The 19905-nt window shown below is 49.3% G+C and overlaps 2 protein-coding genes across 8 annotated transcripts; one reads left to right on the top strand and one right to left on the bottom strand.

The window, feature by feature from the left end:
* The first annotated feature begins 398 nt into the window (after nucleotides 1-398).
* Nucleotides 399-2817, top strand: LOC120659895 (probable indole-3-pyruvate monooxygenase YUCCA9). Of its 2 annotated transcripts, none has more exons than XM_039938158.1 (3): nucleotides 399-1254; nucleotides 1355-1726; nucleotides 2105-2817. In XM_039938158.1, exons 1-3 carry the CDS (start codon nucleotides 607-609, stop codon nucleotides 2285-2287), a joined length of 1203 nt encoding a protein of 400 aa, XP_039794092.1. In that variant the 5' UTR covers nucleotides 399-606; the 3' UTR covers nucleotides 2288-2817. The 2 variants fall into 2 exon arrangements, with proteins under 2 accessions (XP_039794092.1, XP_039794091.1); XM_039938157.1 differs by having other exon boundaries at nucleotides 409-1254; nucleotides 1352-1726.
* A 2799-nt stretch (nucleotides 2818-5616) lies between these two features.
* LOC120659894 (pentatricopeptide repeat-containing protein At3g46790, chloroplastic-like) lies at nucleotides 5617-13486 on the bottom strand. 6 transcript variants are annotated; one of them, XM_039938153.1, is made up of 7 exons: nucleotides 11646-13486; nucleotides 10404-10564; nucleotides 7736-7828; nucleotides 7171-7651; nucleotides 7029-7095; nucleotides 6648-6910; nucleotides 5617-6481 (listed from the first exon to the last, which is right to left on the bottom strand). In XM_039938153.1, the coding sequence occupies exon 1, from the start codon at nucleotides 13439-13441 to the stop codon at nucleotides 11918-11920; it is 1524 nt and encodes a 507-aa protein (XP_039794087.1). In that variant the 5' UTR covers nucleotides 13442-13486; the 3' UTR covers nucleotides 5617-6481; nucleotides 6648-6910; nucleotides 7029-7095; nucleotides 7171-7651; nucleotides 7736-7828; nucleotides 10404-10564; nucleotides 11646-11917. The 6 variants fall into 6 exon arrangements, with proteins under 6 accessions (XP_039794087.1, XP_039794089.1, XP_039794086.1 ...); XM_039938155.1 differs by having other exon boundaries at nucleotides 5617-6910; nucleotides 7171-7478; nucleotides 7579-7651; XM_039938152.1 differs by having other exon boundaries at nucleotides 5617-6954.
* Between the last annotated feature and the right edge of the window lie 6419 nt (nucleotides 13487-19905).

Below are 19905 nucleotides of genomic sequence, written 5' to 3'. Positions count from 1 at the left end.
CGGTGGTGCTGGTGCTGCTGAGGTGCTGCCCTCGTTATCATGACCGTCCGTTCGGCCGATCTCGCCGCACGAAAAAATTTAAAGTCGACCTAGAAAAGAAAGAGAAAGAAAAAGAAGAAAGTCACGCGCGTGCGGAGTATACTATCTAAGCTCTCTCGTCCCCGCGGCAGAACCGGATTCGGCTTTAATTTTGCCGTGGCGGGAAAAGAGTAATCCCGGCCCGATCGACGGAACACGCCATGTCAACTTCGTCCTCTCCCTCCCGCGGCCGGCCTCCCCCCCCCCCCCCCCCCCCCCCCCCCCCCCCCCCCCCCCCCCCCCCCCCCCCCCCCCCCCCCCCCCCCCCCCCCCCCCCCCCCCCCCCTATTTAAACCCCATGAGTGCAACCCCTAGCCTCCACCTCCACTCCACAGCAGCCATCCTCCTCTCCTCTCATCGGCCATTCATCCCTCTCGATCGTCTCTCCATCGTGTGTACGTTGACGACGTCGCCTAGCCTACTCTAGACAGGGAGAGCCGGAGAGGTCTCGGTCGGTCGATCGATCGAGGGGAATCGTAAGCTACGCGAGCTAAGCTAGTCGTCGTCGTCGTCATCGAAGCAGCAGCTATGGCAGCAGCGGCGGCGGCGAGCCGGGTGGTGTGGGTGAACGGGCCGATCGTGGTGGGCGCGGGGCCGGCGGGGCTGTCGGTGGCGGCGTGCCTGCGGGCGCGCGGGGTGCCGTCGGTGGTGCTGGACCGCGCCGACTGCGTCGCCTCGCTGTGGCAGCGGCGCACCTACGACCGCCTCCGCCTCCACCTGCCGCGCCACTTCTGCGAGCTCCCCGGGATGCCCTTCCCGGACCACTACCCGGAGTACCCCACCAAGCGCCAGTTCGTCGACTACCTCGAGGCCTACGCGGCGCGCGCCGGCGTCGAGCCGCGCTTCAACCAGGCCGTCACGTCGGCGCGCTACGACGCCGCGGCGGGGCTGTGGCGGGTGCGCGCCGAGGACGCCGGCGACGCCGCCGCCCCCGCCACCGAGTACATCGGCCGCTGGCTCGTCGTCGCCACCGGCGAGAACGCCGAGCGCATCGTCCCCGAGTTCGACGGCGCCGAGGACTTCGGCGGGCCCGTCTCCCACGTCTCCGAGTACAAGTCCGGCGAGGCCTACCGCGGCAAGCGCGTCCTCGTCGTCGGCTGCGGCAACTCCGGTATGGAGGTCTGCCTCGACCTCTGCGACCACAATGCCCTCCCCGCCTTGGTCGTCAGGGACTCCGTGAGCATCACCATCACCATCATGCCTAGCGACAGACATGCTGTGCCTGCCTCCAACAATCCGCTGACTTGTTCATCTCCCTCTCCTTGTCGACAAGAAGGTGCACGTCCTGCCGCGGGAGATGTTCGGCGTCGCGACCTTCTCCGTCGCCGTCTTCCTCCTCCGCTTCCTGCCGCTCTGGCTGGTGGACAGGATCCTCGTCCTCCTCGCGCGGGTCTTCCTCGGTAACCTGGACAAGCTCGGCATCCGGCGCCCGTCGGGGGGCCCGCTGGAGCTCAAGAACACCAGGGGCAGGACGCCGGTGCTCGACATCGGCGCGCTCGACAGGATCCGCTCCGGCGACATCGAGGTCGTGCCGGGGATCAAAAGGTTCGTCCGCGGAGGCGCCGAGCTCGTCGACGGCCGCCGCGTCGCCGCCGACGCGGTCATCCTCGCCACCGGCTACCACAGCAACGTCCCTCAGTGGCTCAAGGTACGGCACACGCACACACCTTACTACACTTGTATAGTGGGTCACTTTTTATTTCGCAACAACAGTTAACAAAACTTGAACTGAAAAAGTAGGTGGGAAAAAGAAAAACTCTAGCACCTAAGTAAGTAACTCTAGAATCCTTTTTTTCCCTTCAAAATCAACACTTGATGAGAGGACAAAGCAAGGTGTATTGTACCGAAAAGGGCCTCTAAAAAGGCTGGATAATGATGCCTAACAAAGTAGGGCTTTCTAATGTTAATTTGACAGTTCCAAAGCTGTTGTTAGGTAGTACTAAAAGTATCATCCTCCATTCCTCCAAATACTTTATTTGCACTACCGTGAAAAAGCTCGTCATCTGATTAAGCTTGTGATTCTCAGGGAAGTGACTTCTTCACCCAGGAAGGGTACCCCCGGGTGCCGTTCCCTGACGGCTGGAAGGGGGAGTCAGGGCTCTACTCTGTTGGCTTCACCAGGAGAGGCCTCTCCGGGGTCTCCTCCGACGCCATCAAGGTTGCGCAGGACATCGCCATGGCATGGGAGCAGCAAACCTCCACACTATGATGGATGGATTTTGATGCTGATAAACTTACCGATGACCATCATTAACCGCTGATGCTGATGGACCTGCTAACCTCACATATCTTGTCATCGAATCGGTGCATGTCCAATAAAGCTCGACGCAATTTTGCCAAGGATCTTCCAGGCACAAGTTCAGAAGTAGGCGATCATCCTGCTGGACCAGGCAGCAGGGAAGTTCAGAGAATGGAAAGCGTAGGCCAAGAAGCAGAGGAGAAACTTGGGAATTCAGCGGATCCAGAGGTGCCAGCAGAAACAAAATTTAAGAGTGCCATGGATGATGCTTCGATCAACGATGGCGAGGAGGCCGGATTGTGCGCATCAAGTAGAGCCCAGATTTTGCTGTACCCATGGGCCCTTATATATGTACAGAGTGTTGTGTAGTAAAGTTGTGTATAGTACTACTTCTAGTGGTTGGTAGAGTGTTAGAGTTGACATGCATGTGTACTACCTTGATGTTCATGTATGGGGTTGACAATGAGAATGACCTATTCTATTTATCTTCTTTACAGTAACAGCTCCAAGTTAAGCCATGTTTTTCATTCTGTTTGGACTATATTATTGCCATACTCTATGGAAAGAGAAAAGGAAAACAGAGTTTCCAAGATACTTTTCCTAACCATAGACTTCCTCAAAGAAAACATATACAATTTTTCATTTGAATTTGTTTATAACCTGAGGGCTGCATAACTGGAGCAAAAGAAGGTGGGGAATGATTCTCCATCACTGTTAGGATTTCATAACAATACAGCTTTCTGTAAAGTATCTCTCACGATTTGAACAATACTGGCCCGAACCGCTAGTCTGTCTCTATCTTGCAACAAAAGTTCATCAACAGTTTTACTGTAATATTCAATAAAGCATGATTAAGAAAATAAAGTATCTTCTCAAATCTCGAGCATCCAGTGGCCTACATGTCATTATCTAGAAAAAAAGCATACTGTAGCTAAATAGCGCGATTTGTATCACATCTGTTCATTATACCGTGCGCGTGTGCGTTTGGCATGTGTTGATGAGCCGTTAAAATCAATTACTAAAGTTCACAACTTTGGCAGAAAAGGGAGCGTTGAGTTATAGAGCATAAGTTCCTGAAAGGATTTCATATGATAGTTTGCGTACGGTAAAGAACCAACGCGTGTTTCTCCACTGCAAATGGGGTGTTTTCGGTTTCATTGGAACGAGTGGCAGGAGTTGTGCCCATCCATTAGAAAGAGAAACGAAGCTTAACAAAGTACAACGCCCAGTCCCAAATAGACCCATTGGTATGTGCCCTTTCAATGATGCCTCAACTTTAAACCTACCTTTTGTTGCAGTGAAAGAATATCATCATTGCACTGGAATCCAAGGATTGCAGTTGTCCTCGAAGCCTACTAATTTACATTAGCTGGGACTGCAGCGAATAAGTTTCGACACTAGTCGCCGTTTATGGTGGGAAATCCAGTAGAGAATCATATGTGACAATCTTATATGTGACAGGTTCCAGTCCTTGACAAACTTTGAAAAAAGCAACAAACATGGGTTTGTATGTTTCCCAAAAGAAAATATCCAAAATTTGAGTCTTATATATATGGTCCTTGACAAATTAAACATCTCAAGGCTGGAGAGCTATTTGAGTCTTGCTTTGACAACATCGGGCTTGAATGCTAAGTTTATCAGTCACCAAGCAAGTTTGTTGGCCGGGCGACATGTTTTGACAGGAAATTGACGGAGTACAAAATAGTTGCTGAATTCCTAGAACGTGGACAGAGTACATTACTGGGTTGAGGGACCCAGCATGTGGTTCAACATTTTCCAGTGAAAATATGGTTGGCTAACCTTCTTGTACACAATAAGTTACTCAAAGTGTATTCACTAAATACCTTTAGCCAAACTCAGAGCTCACCAAACTTTAACAGGCAACTAAATTAAAAACGTGGAGAGGTATAAAGCTTTTCCCAACTCTTTTTTGTTTGAAAGACTTTTCCGAATTGTTTTCCAAACTAACTTCGAACCCCAACTTTTCTAGCCCCAAAGTATCTAACTTGAGCTTGCTCGATCAGCAACTTTCATACCACATCTTCCCATCCCGAAGTACTGAATGAACCTCCCAACTTCCACCACACCATCACCCTAGCATTGGACAGTCCTTTGGTCGATTTCATCGAGGGGGAAGGGGTGTCCAACACCAAGAGCTAGGGACGGTCTTGGAACGAGCTCGCAAGGAAAAAGCCGTTGGTATCCATCCCTGACGGCCTGCTAAGCACACAATGAACCGTAACGGTTTCAATCCTAAGCACACCCTGTTCGGGCATGCCGCGCTATACTGTACACTAAACGTACGTGTTCTCTCTTAGCACAAAGCCTGAGGGGAGCAGAGCAAGACGAGCGAGCGAGACCACCCACATCGCGCTCCCTATCGGCGGCGTTATGGCAGTAGACCGTCGCCGGACGCAGCACCGCAAAACAATCGATCTCTCCGGCCGGGGAGAGGGAAGGCCGCCCGGCCGCTCCCATCTCCTCGGCGGGTCGCTGTCCGCGGCCACGGGAAGGATCGCCGATTCTACCGTCGCTTTCCGCAACATCAACGCGCCTTAGCTGTGGCCATTCAATTCGGCGACCTCCGGGGAGCTTCAGCCCGGCGACCGGACACCTATGCCGACCGTGACCTACACGCCGCGACGGCGAGTGTACAATGGTACAGCCGGCAAGTGGTGTTGCTTCGGACGAGGATCATCGTCTTCGTCATCGACGGTGGTTCCGAACCGGCGAACCGCCATGGAAAGAAAAGATTCTTCACCAAAAGAAACACACATGTATACACATACGCACTCTCTCTGCATCCATAAGAAACTGAGGCTAGATGGAGGAGCTTCGTGTACAAATTGAAGGCACCCCACCGGAAGCCTCCTGGGTGCCCGCAGCCGCCGAAGGTTCCTCACCCACTGTCACGACGGCAAGGCTGCCAGCGGCACGTACTGTGCTCGGACTCTCACAACACATGATGAGCGTCACGTGCGAGTGTCCGTACACACGGATAGGACTGGATACGCTACGAACAATTGATGTTGCTGCTGCTGCTGCTAGTGCTAGGATTGCTCCTACGTCGTACCGCGTCACCAGACCCATGGTACCTCGTCTCTCGCATCCTGCACCTCACGTACATACATCTCCCGAATTAAATCTTCTAGATGCTGCTGTGGATCCTATGCTGCCGTGTGTGAGCGCTAGCAATAGTACAAGGCAAGATCCTTAGATCCATGGCCTGGGCTCGCGGCATCCGACTTTCACTGTGCCAAACATGGCCAGCCCATCCCCATGTGGTCCAAGACCAAAGATGAGAGAGAGTGTGCCGATCGCCTATTCACCTCACCCTCCAACAACAACAACAACAGAGGTCGAGAGGAAGAAAGGGCGAGCTGGACGACTGACTGTCAGGTAACTATTGGAACGCGAGCGTTGCAAGTGCCCCAACAGCGCCGGCGCCCGGAGATTCTCCGGGACATTCCTTTTCACTGATCCCGGTTACGTTCATGCATGCACGGCGGCCGCCGCCGCTCAGCTGTGCGCCTCTTCTTACCTGTCCTGCAATGTCACCTACTCACCTGTCAGTTGTCACCGCTCACCCATGGTCGCCTGTTCACCAATCATCGTCCAGGACTGTCGCCACGAGGCCCGCCTACATGTCCTCCGGCACCTGGCGCAGTCGATCAGCGGAATGTTACCAGCCATCTCGCCATCGGAACACAGCCAGCCGGGCCCAGGCGACCGTCGCCGTTCCTCGCACAATTGGATGGATCGGTATGGTACAGACATGCTGTATACGGATACTACCGGATACGGGTGTAGTGTGGGTGCTGCCAAACGCGTACGGACAGCGGCCGGTGGGACCCCGGCCGTGCCACCGGAGGCGGAGCAGGGACGGTGTCCGGAGTCCCGCTCCGTATCCGGCCAGCGCGGCGGCCCATCTCGCTGGCCGCGACAGCGACGGCCCTGAACCCCGATCCATCCAGTCGCCGCAATGAATTCGGAATCACCGCGGGTCGCCGTCACCGCCAGGGCACCGAGGGCGACGCCGCCGACACGCGCGCCACGTGACCGCCACATGACCCCGCCATCCGACATGGCGCGGTCGCCCTCCTCCTCGTCCTCCTCCCTCGGCGGCCAGCCAGCCGCGGAGGAGCCGCCCTCCACCTGCGCTGCCTGCACATCGGAGAAGAAGAGCAACCACCGCGCGGTGAAAGATGAAAGTATATGCACGCCGTCGGTCGGTCGGCCGGGGTGTCGCTCGCCACGGGCACGGCGGCCGTGCACCCATCCGGACGAGCGGCTTGATTGGCTGCGATCGAGCGAGGGCCGGGGCGCGTACCTTGGGATGCAACAGTGACAGTGGATCCCATCCACGTGAGATCTTCATGGGCGGGAGCGGGAGGCCGGGCCGCTTGATGGCGCGAGGGTACAACGAGTCCATGATTGGCTGGTTATCAGTGCCCTGTCAAGTCCCACATCGCAATTACTTCGCCGAGAGCAACGGGCGAGACCAGGCGTCCCCCACATGGCGAGGATGGACGGACGGACGGATATGCTGTTGCTGTGCTCTTATGCTATGCTACCACCACACAGACTGTAACACTGAACATACGCAAGTAAGAGCGAGATCTTCCACCAGCCACTGACTGCTACGGTGTACACAAACAGCCTGTTAGTGAAAAACTGAAAAGGCCACAGCACGAAACAGCGAACCACGTACCTGATGCAGTGATGCGCGTGTGAGGGTGGTGATCATCCTGCAGTGCAGCTACAATCTGAAGAGTTACCTGTTCCAGATGAGCAGATTTAGCAGTCGGCACTAGGGGCAGGTCCAAACCGGAGCAGGAACACACACAGCTCACCAGCGGATAACACAATGCGCCCCGGAGAGTTATGCGCGGTGCGCGGTTGGGGCTTTCCAATCACATATTAATGGCTAATCATCATGCTATTAGCATGCCGCCATCTTTTAAGACGGGGCGAACCCGCCTACAAAAGGGATGTAGCAGCCCTGCACGGAGCATGCTGAGACCGGGGAACAATTATGACGCGGCACCAACAGCAACGATCCCCCCCGGACGAAAGGCTACAGCGCCCCGAGCCGTTCCAGTCAGGGAGGCTTGCTTAAGTCGGAGATGACACGCCTCTTCGCGCATGTGATCACGAGGACCTAACCAACAACATGGGAGGGGAGGGGGCAGTCCTTGCCATCATCGTGAGATCTCAATCCAGTGAGTCATGATATTCTGGAAAGGGTCACAGGACCAAACCTGCTGTCACCTCTGAAAGTGAACAAGCCTGGTCATCGAATAAGGAAATGGCTGATGGATCCAGATGGCGAGGCTGTTCATGGACAGAGTCAGAGCAAAGATCAACACTCTTTATGCCAGACACGGGCATTGCATTGGAGGCAGAAGAGATACAAACCTAGATATATGACAATAGATTCACTCTCTAAAAAACATGGTGATCTGACTTCTTCGTTCCACTTCCATGATCTGTCTTGTTCATCAAACATCCCTGGAATCATAGCCAGACTTGTCAGTGAGAATATTGTTGTAGTTATCAAACAACAGCATCGCCAATTGCTACAATGGGAAACAAGCGATGGTAATTGTACTACTAGGCATAAATGGAAAGATAAAAATGCCACCCCATTTTTTGCTTCTTCAGGAATACACACCCACCCAAAACTAGCCAGCAGCACCAAATTTTGACTGAAAAGGTAATTTGATCTATGCATTGTATGAAGGCTAGCTGCTCTAGTGTTACTATAAAAATATGGGTTGCATTGTTCCTGGAAGAATGGTTGTAAAATACGGGTTGTATCGTTTATCATCCTGATCACCATGCCCTTGAATGATTATTACTATTAGATCTCCTCTGAAAATGACACACACCAAAGACAGTTGCAAAATGCCAAACTTAACAGTTCTTACCAAGAGATTTCATGACAGGAAAGAGTGCTTTATACAGAATTCTAAAAGTACCCTTTACAAATTATGGCCCTTGAGGCTAGTATGCTTAATTCATGAACATAAAGGGTCAAATCCAGCACATGTATCAGAGCTTCAAATCAAAAGAAGTGTTAGGCTGTTAGGAACTTCTACCAGGATACAGTATGGGCATATGGGTGCATAGCACATAACAAACTATGCTGGATGGCTGGTTATCATTTGCCCATCACGTCTTACATAATGCTAGATGTGTGATGGCAACTGAAATACAAATAAATGGACAGGTTGTATTTTGAATACATCTCTAGTTAAGGACTTTCCTCAGACCTTTGAACAAAGACTTGGACAAATAAATGATATATATCCAGCAAAATATACAAAATTAACAGTGGTCTACTTCTATTTGCATAGGAAGGCATGTCATAACGTGTGGTATTACATTGTTCAAATGCTCTTACGATTGTTTATATTCCACCATGCGTACATCCAACCAACTGTGAGTAGCATCCACAAATGGATGCAGAAGATGCACATACAAACAGCACAGATGGAAGCTTCATTGGAAGGAAAATTAACCATCTAGCAGTTAGCTATATAGTTTGTTTGTTAGCTATATAGTTTGTTTGTAATTCATGCACTTTATAAACAATAACTTTACCATCCTACAAGCGAAAGTGGAGAGAAGTGGAAGTTTCATGATCACGATCAATCTGGCTCCTTATGACATGAAACGTGATAGCGTTTCCTCTTTTGCCGAACTGATTGCCCAACTAGCAAATTGCCGGTTAGACCAAAGAAGCCTGAACCAGGAGCCTGAGCAGTTTACTTAAGCATGGTTCTATGTTCTTACTAATTTGCGTATACAGTGTGCCACTAAAAGATATAGACATTGTACATGTCATATGTTCAATCTATGCTGCCAATAAAATTAAATAACGTGGGAACTGTTTTAAAAAGTAACAGTGGGATCCACATGCATGCTAGATAGTATTTAAAATCTTAAATGTTTTCTTGCTTATATACATGATTTTGTAAGGTCCAGGAGCCAAATCACAACTATAAAATGCGTGTCAAACTGACAATAAATGTCTTCCGAGTGGAGTGTTCTAGAATCCAGAACCAATTGCTTGGATTTAAATATTATTAAGTTAGTATGTGGAGAAAATCAAAGAAGAAATGGTTGTTCAGATTTGAAAGTGAACGGGAGGTTTGGTTGCATTCATTTTGTAGTACCCAGTATCTTATCTTCAGAATCCAACATTTTAATTTGAATGGAATGTCTTCATTAATAAGGTATACTTGATATGCACTAAATAAATGTTGCCAGCAAGCCTGGCAGCCTATGACCTAGTAGAAGTAGACCAACTGCTTCTTTTCCGGACATGCTTCATACTACTCCATTCCTATGGTCAATATTATTTGCTATCGGACTGTCCATACAAACATTACTGCAGTATAACATCAAAAACTTCCTGGACATTTTTTAGCTCATGGCCCTACTGCCCCCTTCAAAATCCAACTCAGCCCGTAATCATCCTTTAGCTCAAAAACATATAAAATATGAGCCAGCACTCCTTTTTTAGCCAGATCCTTAAAATTTATAGGCTAAATTTACCCCCCCCCCCCTCCCCCAACTTAATTCTGATAGAATTATGGGACAAAAGCATGGGGCATTTTAGTTGTATAAAACTACCAGATGGGTCTGGAGGATCGGTTCATCCGAGTTTATTTCTTGGTTGATTGGTCCAAATAAACTAGGAAGCCTTTAAATAATATAAGCGCCACTCAAAAATAGCAAATAACTTGTGATAAACTAACAACCAAATATAAATACTCTATATTTCTAAGGAACTTAACACAACATCAGATATATGACGTCATTTCCTTTCTCTGACAGTAAACTAATTCAAATTGGAAACAGAAGTCTCCAAATAAATGTGATAAGAGAATGCACAGATTTTTAAATTTCATTGTCATACACTTGACAACAAGTAATTCATAAGAGAATGCACAGATGTTGCTTAAAAAATAAAATTCTAGGCTCTTGTGAGGGCACTACACTGGGAACCATGTGCAAGTTATGATAGACCATAAAAATCAAATTTGTTTGCACAAACAAAGAAGCAAAGAGCATGCACCTTTGCTTCGAGGAAACGATTCACATGCTTGTAGTGCCATTTATGCAGATGCTGGAAGTACAGAAACAAGATATAAGCATCGGATTTTCCCCCCTCTCGCTGTTCCTTTATGGTTACATTCAATCTGGTCTCCAATTATCTTACTTTACATCATGTCCAGCCTAGACATGCAGATTCACAGCCAAGCATAGCTTGAATCAGATTTATGCACCAGCCAAATAATTGTTGTCCAGGAAAAGTCAAAAGTTTTAGTAGTAGGTTGGAACTGACAAGGCCACACAGGCATTTATGATATCATTGACTATTATGAATCCATTACCAAGATCTCTTGCAAGCATCATCCAATGATTGTTAGTTCAGCTAAGCAACAAATTTCAGCCATATCCCATACTTGTGGAAGAATGCAGCAAGTCATTTCAAACATCAGTATATAAAACTGAGATACAGGTCTCAGCCAGTCAGGAGTCAGGAGATTGTTTACTGGCCTAGACGGAAAGTTGTCATGAGCGTTTATAAGCTATGGCATGTCAATGGTGCTGGAGAATCAAGATAAATGATTCACAGCAATCTACTGGTTTTAAAAGCAATTGAGCACGAAATTAGCCTCATGAATTCTCAAGTTACAGCTTCATTGTTCACACAAATTGTTCAACTAGGGCACTAGGCACAAATCTTCAATCATTTTATACTGTCCTACTCATCATAAGACCTAGAAACCTAGTTAACATCAGCAATCCCATGGTCAACCCCGCGGCAAAATTTAATCAGCCACTTTACCTGGACAGTTTATTTTGCAAACAAGCAGCCAGACACTTTTTTTCTTGTTGCTCTTGCTTTGAGTTTGTGAGCCAGAGAAGCAGCAGAATAGGACACACGTCAATAAACAGAAACAAAGAAAGCAATCAAACTACATTGGAGTTGGTAATGGTAATCTGCAAGAATGCTAACACAGTAAATTGAAAGAAGAAACCAATCTCTGTGGAACAAGAGCATAATTATGAAATTATTACAAACATCTATTATAGATGTCTGCTCCAGAGATGACAACATATAAATTTAAGGACATTGTTTAAGGAACTGCATATATAAGGCCAGCTTGGGGAAACCTCTTGTCTGTTTAAGCTTCCTTACAATACTATACATGTATAATTTAGCTTCATGGATGGAGAAAAACACCAAACTATGAAACAATTAAACATTTTCTATATCTCAAAATATGGACATATAAGTAGCAAAATTTACCTTAATAACGTAGAAAGAGTGGATATTGTGGACAACTTCGAAATCGTAGAAGGTACTTTTGTTGTTTATAGGCTCAAACAGTAAATGTGTCATCGAATATACAAGTATTGCAGCTCTGCTGTTGTAGCTTCAACACACCCTGGTCCAGTAATGTGTGTGACCTGATGCAATCCCTTCCAGGCCGCGGCCAATTAAAATGTACACTTCAGATCAGAAGTGTTGAAACACCATCGACAAGTCACTCTGAAAAGCATTGTTAACCTATGTTGGATTTACCAGCTACGACCAGTTTTCTTCTTCAATGACCCCTGATTAATTGTATTTCTTACTCGTTCAACAACATTCCACATTTCTGAAGAGGCATTGACATTAGAAACTGCAACAAGATTTGATGGTTTCCCTTCTCCCAATCTAAGAAGAGATTTGGAGGCCAAATCTTGAATTTCTTTGTTGCTGTGTGTTCCAGAGGCATCCAGAAGAGCTCCCCAGACACTAGGGCCTGGTTCTACACTCATTGACTTCATAAAATCCAAGGCATGGTCAACATTCCCAGATCGACCAAGTAAATCAACAACGCACGCACACATCTCCTCAGTGGGTTGAACCCCATGATCCTTTACCAGGGAGTTGTATATATCAAGGCCCTTCAACACCAATCCCGCACGGCAACACGCTGAAAGAACAACCAGGCCAACTATCTTGTCAGGTTTAATCCCAGAGGCAAGCATTTGGTCGAACAAAACAACTGCTTCCACACCCATACCATGAATGCCATAACCCAAAATCATTGCACCCCATGAGATGACATCTTTGCACCAGCTGGTATCATCAAAGAACCGCCTTGCATAATGTAAGGCCCCACACTTTGCGTAGGTATCAATCAAAGCATTGCTCAGTGACACCTCCCCATACATTGCCATCCTCACCGCGAAACCATGCACCTGCTTCCCCTCTTTTAAGGCCGAGAGGGCCTCAACGGCCGATAGCACGCTAATCAATGCGATCTTATTTGGTAGGATGCCATCGATCAGCCACATTGCACGGAAAGCATCCATGGCGCCCTCAAACATTTCATTCTCCGTGTACCCTCCCACCATGGCGGTCCAGGAAACAACGTTCCTCTGCTCCATCCCGTTGAGAACTGCGTGCGCAAGTTCCGGGTTGCCAACCCTGCAGTACATGGACACGAGGCCGCTGCTGACATGGAAATCGCCCGCCCCGAACATCCCAGACCTCACGGCGTAGCAATGCAGCTCCCTGCCCCGACTGGCGGACGGGCAGGTGGGCAGCACAGCAGAGACCGTGAACCGGTCGGGCGCGCACCCATCCGCGACCATCCGGCGGACGAGGCCCCACACGCCCTCAACCGCGGCGCCAGGCAAGCTCGAGTGCGAGATGAGGGTGTTGTAGGAGGACGCGGTCCGCGCGGGCATTTCGTCGAACAGGCGGCGCGCAAGGCCCGGGCGGGGGCTGGGCGGGCGGAGGTAGAGACGGAGGAAGGAGTTGGCGAGGACGGGGTCGGCGTGGAGGAGGCCGAGGCGGAGCGCGAGGGCGTGGAGGGCGTCGGCTGCGGCGGAGGGGAGGGAGGAGGTGAGGGCGGAGAGGGTGAACGCGTCGGGGCGGCGGCACGGGAGGAGGCGGCGGCGGAAGAGGTGGAGCGGGAGGTGCGCGTGCGAGGGATCCGCGGAGGCGGCGAGCGCGGAGAGGAGGGAGTTGAAGACGGGCAGCGGGACGCCGGCCGGGTCCGCGAGCACGCCGGCCAGCCGGGACGCCACGGACGCCGGGAGCGGGCGCATTGTGTGTGAAGCAGAGCAAGGCCAAGGCGCAAGGCGGGCGGGAGGAAATTGGATTTGGGTTTTTTTTGTTTGAGTGTCTACTCATACACACGCACACCCACTCTACTCATACACACGCACACCCACTCCACACACGCACGCCACACACACCATTCGTGTACAAACAGATCTACAACTACACATAGATCTAAATCGCGTTCTTTTTGAGATCATTGGAATCCACCGACTCCGTAGACGACGAACGTGCCGGAGTCTCTTTGTGGTTTCATACGTGAAAAACTGTTGATTTAACTGAAAACTGAGGAAAAACCCCTGTGCCACACCCAGTAATTCGTCCCAGACTGGATCGAACCCGGGCGGGTGGCCTCCACGACGGGAGCGCACACCACCGCGCCACGAGAATTTTTTTTATTTTTATATTTTTTTATTCGATTTATCAAAAATATATGTGGCTATTTTTTTTTTCAAAAATGTCATCCTGCCGCCGGTTTGTTTGGCGGTAAGGAGTTACCGCCGGATGAACCGGCGGTAAGATCCTTGGCCCACGGCCCATGGAAGCTACCGCCATTTGATCCGGCAGTAGCTCCTTACCGCCAAACGAACCGGCGGTAAGTGCTACCGCCGCGCTGTAGCCCGGCTATAGCCGGCTGCTACAGCCGGCTGTAGCTGCCCTGTAGACGGCAGCGCCTTACCGCCGTTTGAAACGGCGGCGGTAGGTGTTCCCACAATTTATTTTTAATTATTTTATATGCAATATATCTTTAGTTATTTTATATGCTTTTACTGCTGTAATTAATTGTATAATTATTTTAAAGACTGTCTGAACTGTAATTATTTTCTTTACGTTTAGAGATATTTCAGAAAATAATAGAGATAGCGGAGGTTAGGGAAATATTTTTTTATATTTATACAAATTAGATTTAACTCTAATAGTCTGTGAAAATATATTTTCATGAGATATTCATGAGTTTCAATTACGATTTCGATGTCCTGTCACCTTGCATCAGATTCTTCTGCACCCCGCTATAATTAAAAATGTGGGAGTACCTACCGCCGTTTCAAACGGCGATAGACATGCGTGAACCATGCCTATAGACCAAATAGCTTCATCTATAAATAAAACATCGCCCCATCTCATATGAAGTCAGTAGACATCTCATACGAAGTCTTTAGCCATCCACGCACGGCCACCATGTCTTCCTCTGGTTCTACCTACATTCCGTGGAACAAGATTAGAGAACCTGTGCCTCAAGGAGTGCAGGTTCCAATGTGCTTCTGCGGTTCGTTGTGCAAGCTGATGGAGTCTAAAGTTTTGGGCGATGACTTCGGCATGAGGTTCTTCATGTGTGAGAACTACGAGTAAGGTTCTTCATGTGTGAGAACTACGAGTACGATCCGCCAAAGCGCTACGGCAAGGACAAAGCGAAGGTATCACCTCGCACTATCTAGTTTGCGCCTTCGGAGTTCAGTATGTTAATTCTAACTCAGCTTGGAAATAGAGTCCACCACCTCTTTGTGATTTCATACAGTGGCTGGACACGGAGCAATCGACCGAAGCTAAGGAACACGTTGAGCGCCAAGCAAGGTGGGCTGCGGAAAGGTGGCAGCGAATGCTGTAAGAGGAAAAAATGGAGGAGAAGCGCAAGAAAGATAAAGAAGAGATCGAGAAGAGGTTCGCAGAAGTGGAATGTCGGCAGGCGGAGGAGCGTGAAGCTGATAGGGAGAGGAAGCGAGAGAGGGCCCGCCGTGCGAAGGAGGCGGGACCCGAGGCTATTAGGAAGGGGAAGTATCCTCGGTGCACTTAGTAGATGACTATCATATAATGTTCGAATTTCATATTCCTTAAGGCATGTTAGGTCTAGATGGAACACGACGTTAGCGTGTTCCATGTACATGCCAGTGCAATTGTTATTGTAATTTCAATGTCAAATTAATCGGCATTGTGTAATTTGTACTAGCTAACTAAATTTTTCAGAAGCATTGTCCTACAAATAAACTTTTCAGACCGACGCGATGACAACTCCATTGGCATATATCGGCCAGTACACACAATAAAAACAATGAAAACAATCACCGTTCAAACATTGAACACAAATTAAATAGTGGTCCACACAATTCAACGCACAGAACACATGACATGGCATGTCAGGTCCTGTTGCAAACTACGGTAACGAGGTCCAATACTAAACCTAACATGCCTTAGGTAATTCGAACAAACGTTACATTATTTATTCAGACGGAGCAGTACAACATCAATCATTCACGGGCAGTACCCTTATCACGTCCCGCGATGTCTGGTTTTGCACGCTCGCCTTTGCGTGAATCTTCATTCACCTTCTTTAACCACTCCATATATTGCTGATCACGATGGGTGATCCACGTGTCAATCCACTCATGGAAATGACACCAATGAGTATGCGTGTCATCACCAGCGTACTTTTGCAAACAAGAAACGATTCAAAATTAATAAAAATAATAAAAGCATATTTACAAATTAATCTATACTTGTGATGTTGCACCTCTTTTTTGGACTTCCTCGATATTCTTGCAACACCAATATCTCTGGCCAAAAGTCTCGTAATCACGAGATATGTTCGGAACACAACGCATTTGGCAATAGCAATCTGGTGGCTCTACACCTTTCGGTCATACCTTGCAATCTATAATACATCTATTGGGATCGTTAGGAGAGGGTCCTAAATTAGCCTCCATTTCCCGACGGAAAGCTGCCCGGGAGAATGAGGAGCTCTTAGCTGTTTGGTTGAGCTAATTAAAAAAAGTGGAAACTAAATTGCAAGTCTGTGCTCTCAGGAACCACAAGGTGCTCTTTTATAGACGCAGGGTTGCTTGCATGTCCAAGCACTTTGAACACATATATTATCTCTCACTGCTCCACAGTCGTCCACGGTTCTGCACTCGCACGCTCCACAGTGCGCACTCATTCCACTAAAAACAACAACATGACCTCTCACTGCTCGTACCATCAGTACTCGCACGCTCCACAGCGTTCACTGCTACCACTTTAAACACGGATTATTGCATCGACCTACTCATCGCATCGCCCACTTTAAACTCGTCGTACTGTCACTGCATCGACCTACTCGTGATTATTGCACTGCCCTGACACATCCCATCGCCCGGAACACTACACAGTACCGGCGTAATCGTCACAATGTTAACCATAGGAATTACATCATAATACAACGTTAATGAAACACACAGCAGAAATGCAGTGGCATGGCAGAACCCATTGCAACTACGGTAAACAGATTCTGATCTAAGCTAACATGCCTTAGGTAATTTAAAAAACCCAACAAATACAATGATGCAGCATGTCACTTGGACTAGGTAGTCCTAATAGCCGTACCCCCACGTAGCAAACTGCGTTGAGCCTTCTCCGCAGTATCCACCCATTGCAGGTTGCGCAGGCGGTGGTGCCGGAGGGGCAGGGCCCTTATTCTTGTGACAAGGGCAGTTGCAGTAAGGAATAGTGCAAGGTTCATCTTGTGAAGCGGCAGCATTGCTGGTATCATCATCTTCATCGTCTTTGTTACCCTCGCTCACTTCCTCGTAATGGTTCACCTTGCACTCCAGATCAAAGATCTTTATCTGGAGGTACTCGATGAACTCCTGAACTGAATCAATTGGTGCAGGATCGACCCACCTGGTAAACCCATAGTTTTCTGGAGCATCTGAAGACTGCAAAATAAATTTCATGTAAGGTGTCTCAATGAAGATAAAGAAATAAAACAACCGAGCATTACCCATGCATGTGGGCATTTGAAGAAACGCCGACCGCCATCCATTCCGTCGGTGCACATCTGCACTAAGCAGTCCTCACCATGTCTGCATTTTGGCCACATTTCTCTACGGTTATCGTATTGTCGAAGAGGAGTTTCATTGGTAAATTCAGTCTTGTGCTGTGGCGGAAACTCAAACACTGGTTCCGGAAAGGAATCAGATCCAAAAGGCCCCTCCCATATTATGGGGTCTCCCTTTCTTCCCCCTTTTCCTTTCCCAAAACCGTAGTAATTCTTCCCGCTAGACCCACCTCCAGACATTGGGTATACAATGAGCTTTGGTGTTTGAGTGGTGCTGGGAGTTCACAAGCTTGTGAGTATTTATAGGCGCACAAAGGTCTGATACCCGGAGTGTGGAGTGTAAATGCACATGAAAAACCTACTGTATTCGCACGCTCCACAGCGCTCACTCCTACCACTTTAAACACGGACACGACCTCTCGTTGCTCTTGATTTGTACCCTCGCACGCTCAACACCGCTCACTCCTCCCACTTTAAACAACGACACGACGTCTCACTGCTCATGACTTCAACACTTGCACGCTCCACAGCGCTCACTCGTGATTATTGTACTGCCCCAACATATGCCATCGCCCGGAACACTGCACGGCACCGGCCTAATCGTCATAATTTCACTACACGGACATATACCATCGCCCGAAACATTGCACCGGCCTACTCATCATAATGGTACGTAATGGACACATCGAATCATAGTCTGCACATGCATACATAACATAGTACGACGGAACAAAGTAATTAACAAGCTACAACCTGTAAACTAGATGCGTCCGCGCTTGCCCCCTCTCCTCCTGCCATGTCGCTCTGCAGCCTGGCCCGCCCTAGTGTGGTGCTGCGAGTACGTCAGTGGCTCCGGCGGGATGGTCTGGCGAGTGGACCGACGAGCCTGCTCAGGAACAGGCGTCTGCTCCACGTGACTGTAGTCCTGCGTCGCGAGTGGGGCACCCCCCAGCTGTGAAGTGCCGACGACTTCCTGCGTCGGTGCAGAAGAGAAGAACGTGTTCACCCACTCCATCTGTGCGAGGTCGTCCACCTCCTGAATCTCCTCGTCATCGTCTGTCCCTCCCACCTGCCGGTACTCTGATTCACAAACTTCAATCCATCAATATTCAATTAAAAATTCCCTTGTTACTGCAAATTAACAACTGGTCTTAGACGTACCTAAATCGTGTATTGGACGACGAAGAGACGAAGATCCAGCGCCGTAGGGATCCATCGACGGAAACAGCGACGAGCCGGGCGCTACATGAATAAGAAGTACAAGTTAATGAATAAAGTTTTACATGATACGGTATTGTAAGTGACACGAGGTTAGAGTACGATTTACCTGCCGAGTACAAATGTGCCGGTCGCGGCACGTACGTGGGCCGAACTGCAGAACCCGAAGGTGTCGCCATCGTGTCAGGTGGCGGTGGCGGTGGCGGTGGACCTGACTGTGCCGCGGGTGCAGATCGTCGTGACGATGGACCGGTGACAGGAACCGGCCCCGAACTGCGAGGTGGGAGGAAGGTGTCGTCCTCACGACAAGTCACGGCTCGTCGGAATCGCTTGCACATATCGACGATCTTCTGCAGCGTGCTCTGGTGTTGGGCAGGCGTCATGTCATGGTACTGGCCCATACTCGACGAAGCCTCGGACTCAATCGCTCGTATGACATCGTACTGTACCGAGAAAGTAGTAACATCATATGCAACCAGTTTTTTTACTGCAAAATCAATCAGAGAAACGTACCGCTATGGCGAAGTTCTGGTCTCGAACTACGTGGTACGTCTCCGACACCCTTGCGGCCTTGATCGGAGCCTCTGGTGGAATGTGCACGACACAGGTGCGCGTCCTCGGCAGGTACCACCGTAGGTAGTCCGTGAACGCCTCGTCGCTGTGCGGCCGATCCTCGAAAACGACGTCGTCGAGGACCGCGGCCCAAGAGTCGACGTAAGGACGGATCTTGTCGGCCCACCGCGAGCCTGGTGGCTGACCCTGCCGTGTCCACCTATAATAGAAAGCTTGAGCGATTCAATGCTAAATGGTAGGTTAAAAAAATAATGAATTATTAACAGAACTATTTATTCGGTACCTGTGGACGTGGGCCTCCACTGAGTGCACAATCGGGACCGGGGTCTGCTGGTAGAGACCGAACTGCCTCATAACCCGGTGAACGTGGTACTCCTCGATGTGGATGTCGTAAAGGATCGGCTTCCTCGTCATCCAGTACTCGTGATCTCGCAGGCATAAGGACGAAAGACCGCTCGGTGCCCGGGCGTAATTGTCGGCTGCAGTGTACGGAGTCCACCTCACGTCCGTGTCCACAAGAGCATCAAACTGTCCAACGAAGTCGTGGTACGACTTCCTCGTCTGCACGCCGACCCAAGAAGGCTGCATAATGAAAAAATAAGTTAACCGCTAAATCGTACATTTGTGCACGCATGTAACAATAAGTAAAAGAAACGATGTAACGTACCCTCCTGAGGCACCACAACGAACCCATCGTAGGTCTGTCGACGTCGTCGTGGTCTGCGGACAGCTGGACATACGGCTCGAAGTCCATCTCTAGCCTACCGACAGGAAAGCGCTCGTAAGACCAGAGCTGTAACAGTAGAGGACACCCAACAAAAATGGGCTCCTCTGCTGAGACCTTCGTCACGC

The sequence above is a fragment of the Panicum virgatum genome, chromosome 2N (assembly GCF_016808335.1).
Source record: "Panicum virgatum strain AP13 chromosome 2N, P.virgatum_v5, whole genome shotgun sequence".
Lineage (NCBI taxonomy): Eukaryota > Viridiplantae > Streptophyta > Magnoliopsida > Poales > Poaceae > Panicum > Panicum virgatum.
Note: the sequence above shows the minus strand (reverse complement) of the source record. Positions and strands in the feature narration are given on the sequence as shown.

What these genes read in the sequence shown, in the direction of transcription:
- LOC120659894 (XM_039938152.1), bottom strand. Translation starts at nt 13,441, where the DNA reads ATGCGCCCGCTCCCGGCGTCCGTGGCGTCCCGGCTGGCCGGCGTGCTC.
- LOC120659895 (XM_039938157.1), top strand. Translation starts at nt 607, where the DNA reads ATGGCAGCAGCGGCGGCGGCGAGCCGGGTGGTGTGGGTGAACGGGCCG. An exon ending in CCTTGGTCGTCAGGGACTCC is followed by an intron (nt 1,255 to 1,351) that starts GTGAGCATCACC and finishes CTTGTCGACAAG; the next exon opens with AAGGTGCACGTCCTGCCGCG. An exon ending in ACGTCCCTCAGTGGCTCAAG is followed by an intron (nt 1,727 to 2,104) that starts GTACGGCACACG and finishes TGTGATTCTCAG; the next exon opens with GGAAGTGACTTCTTCACCCA.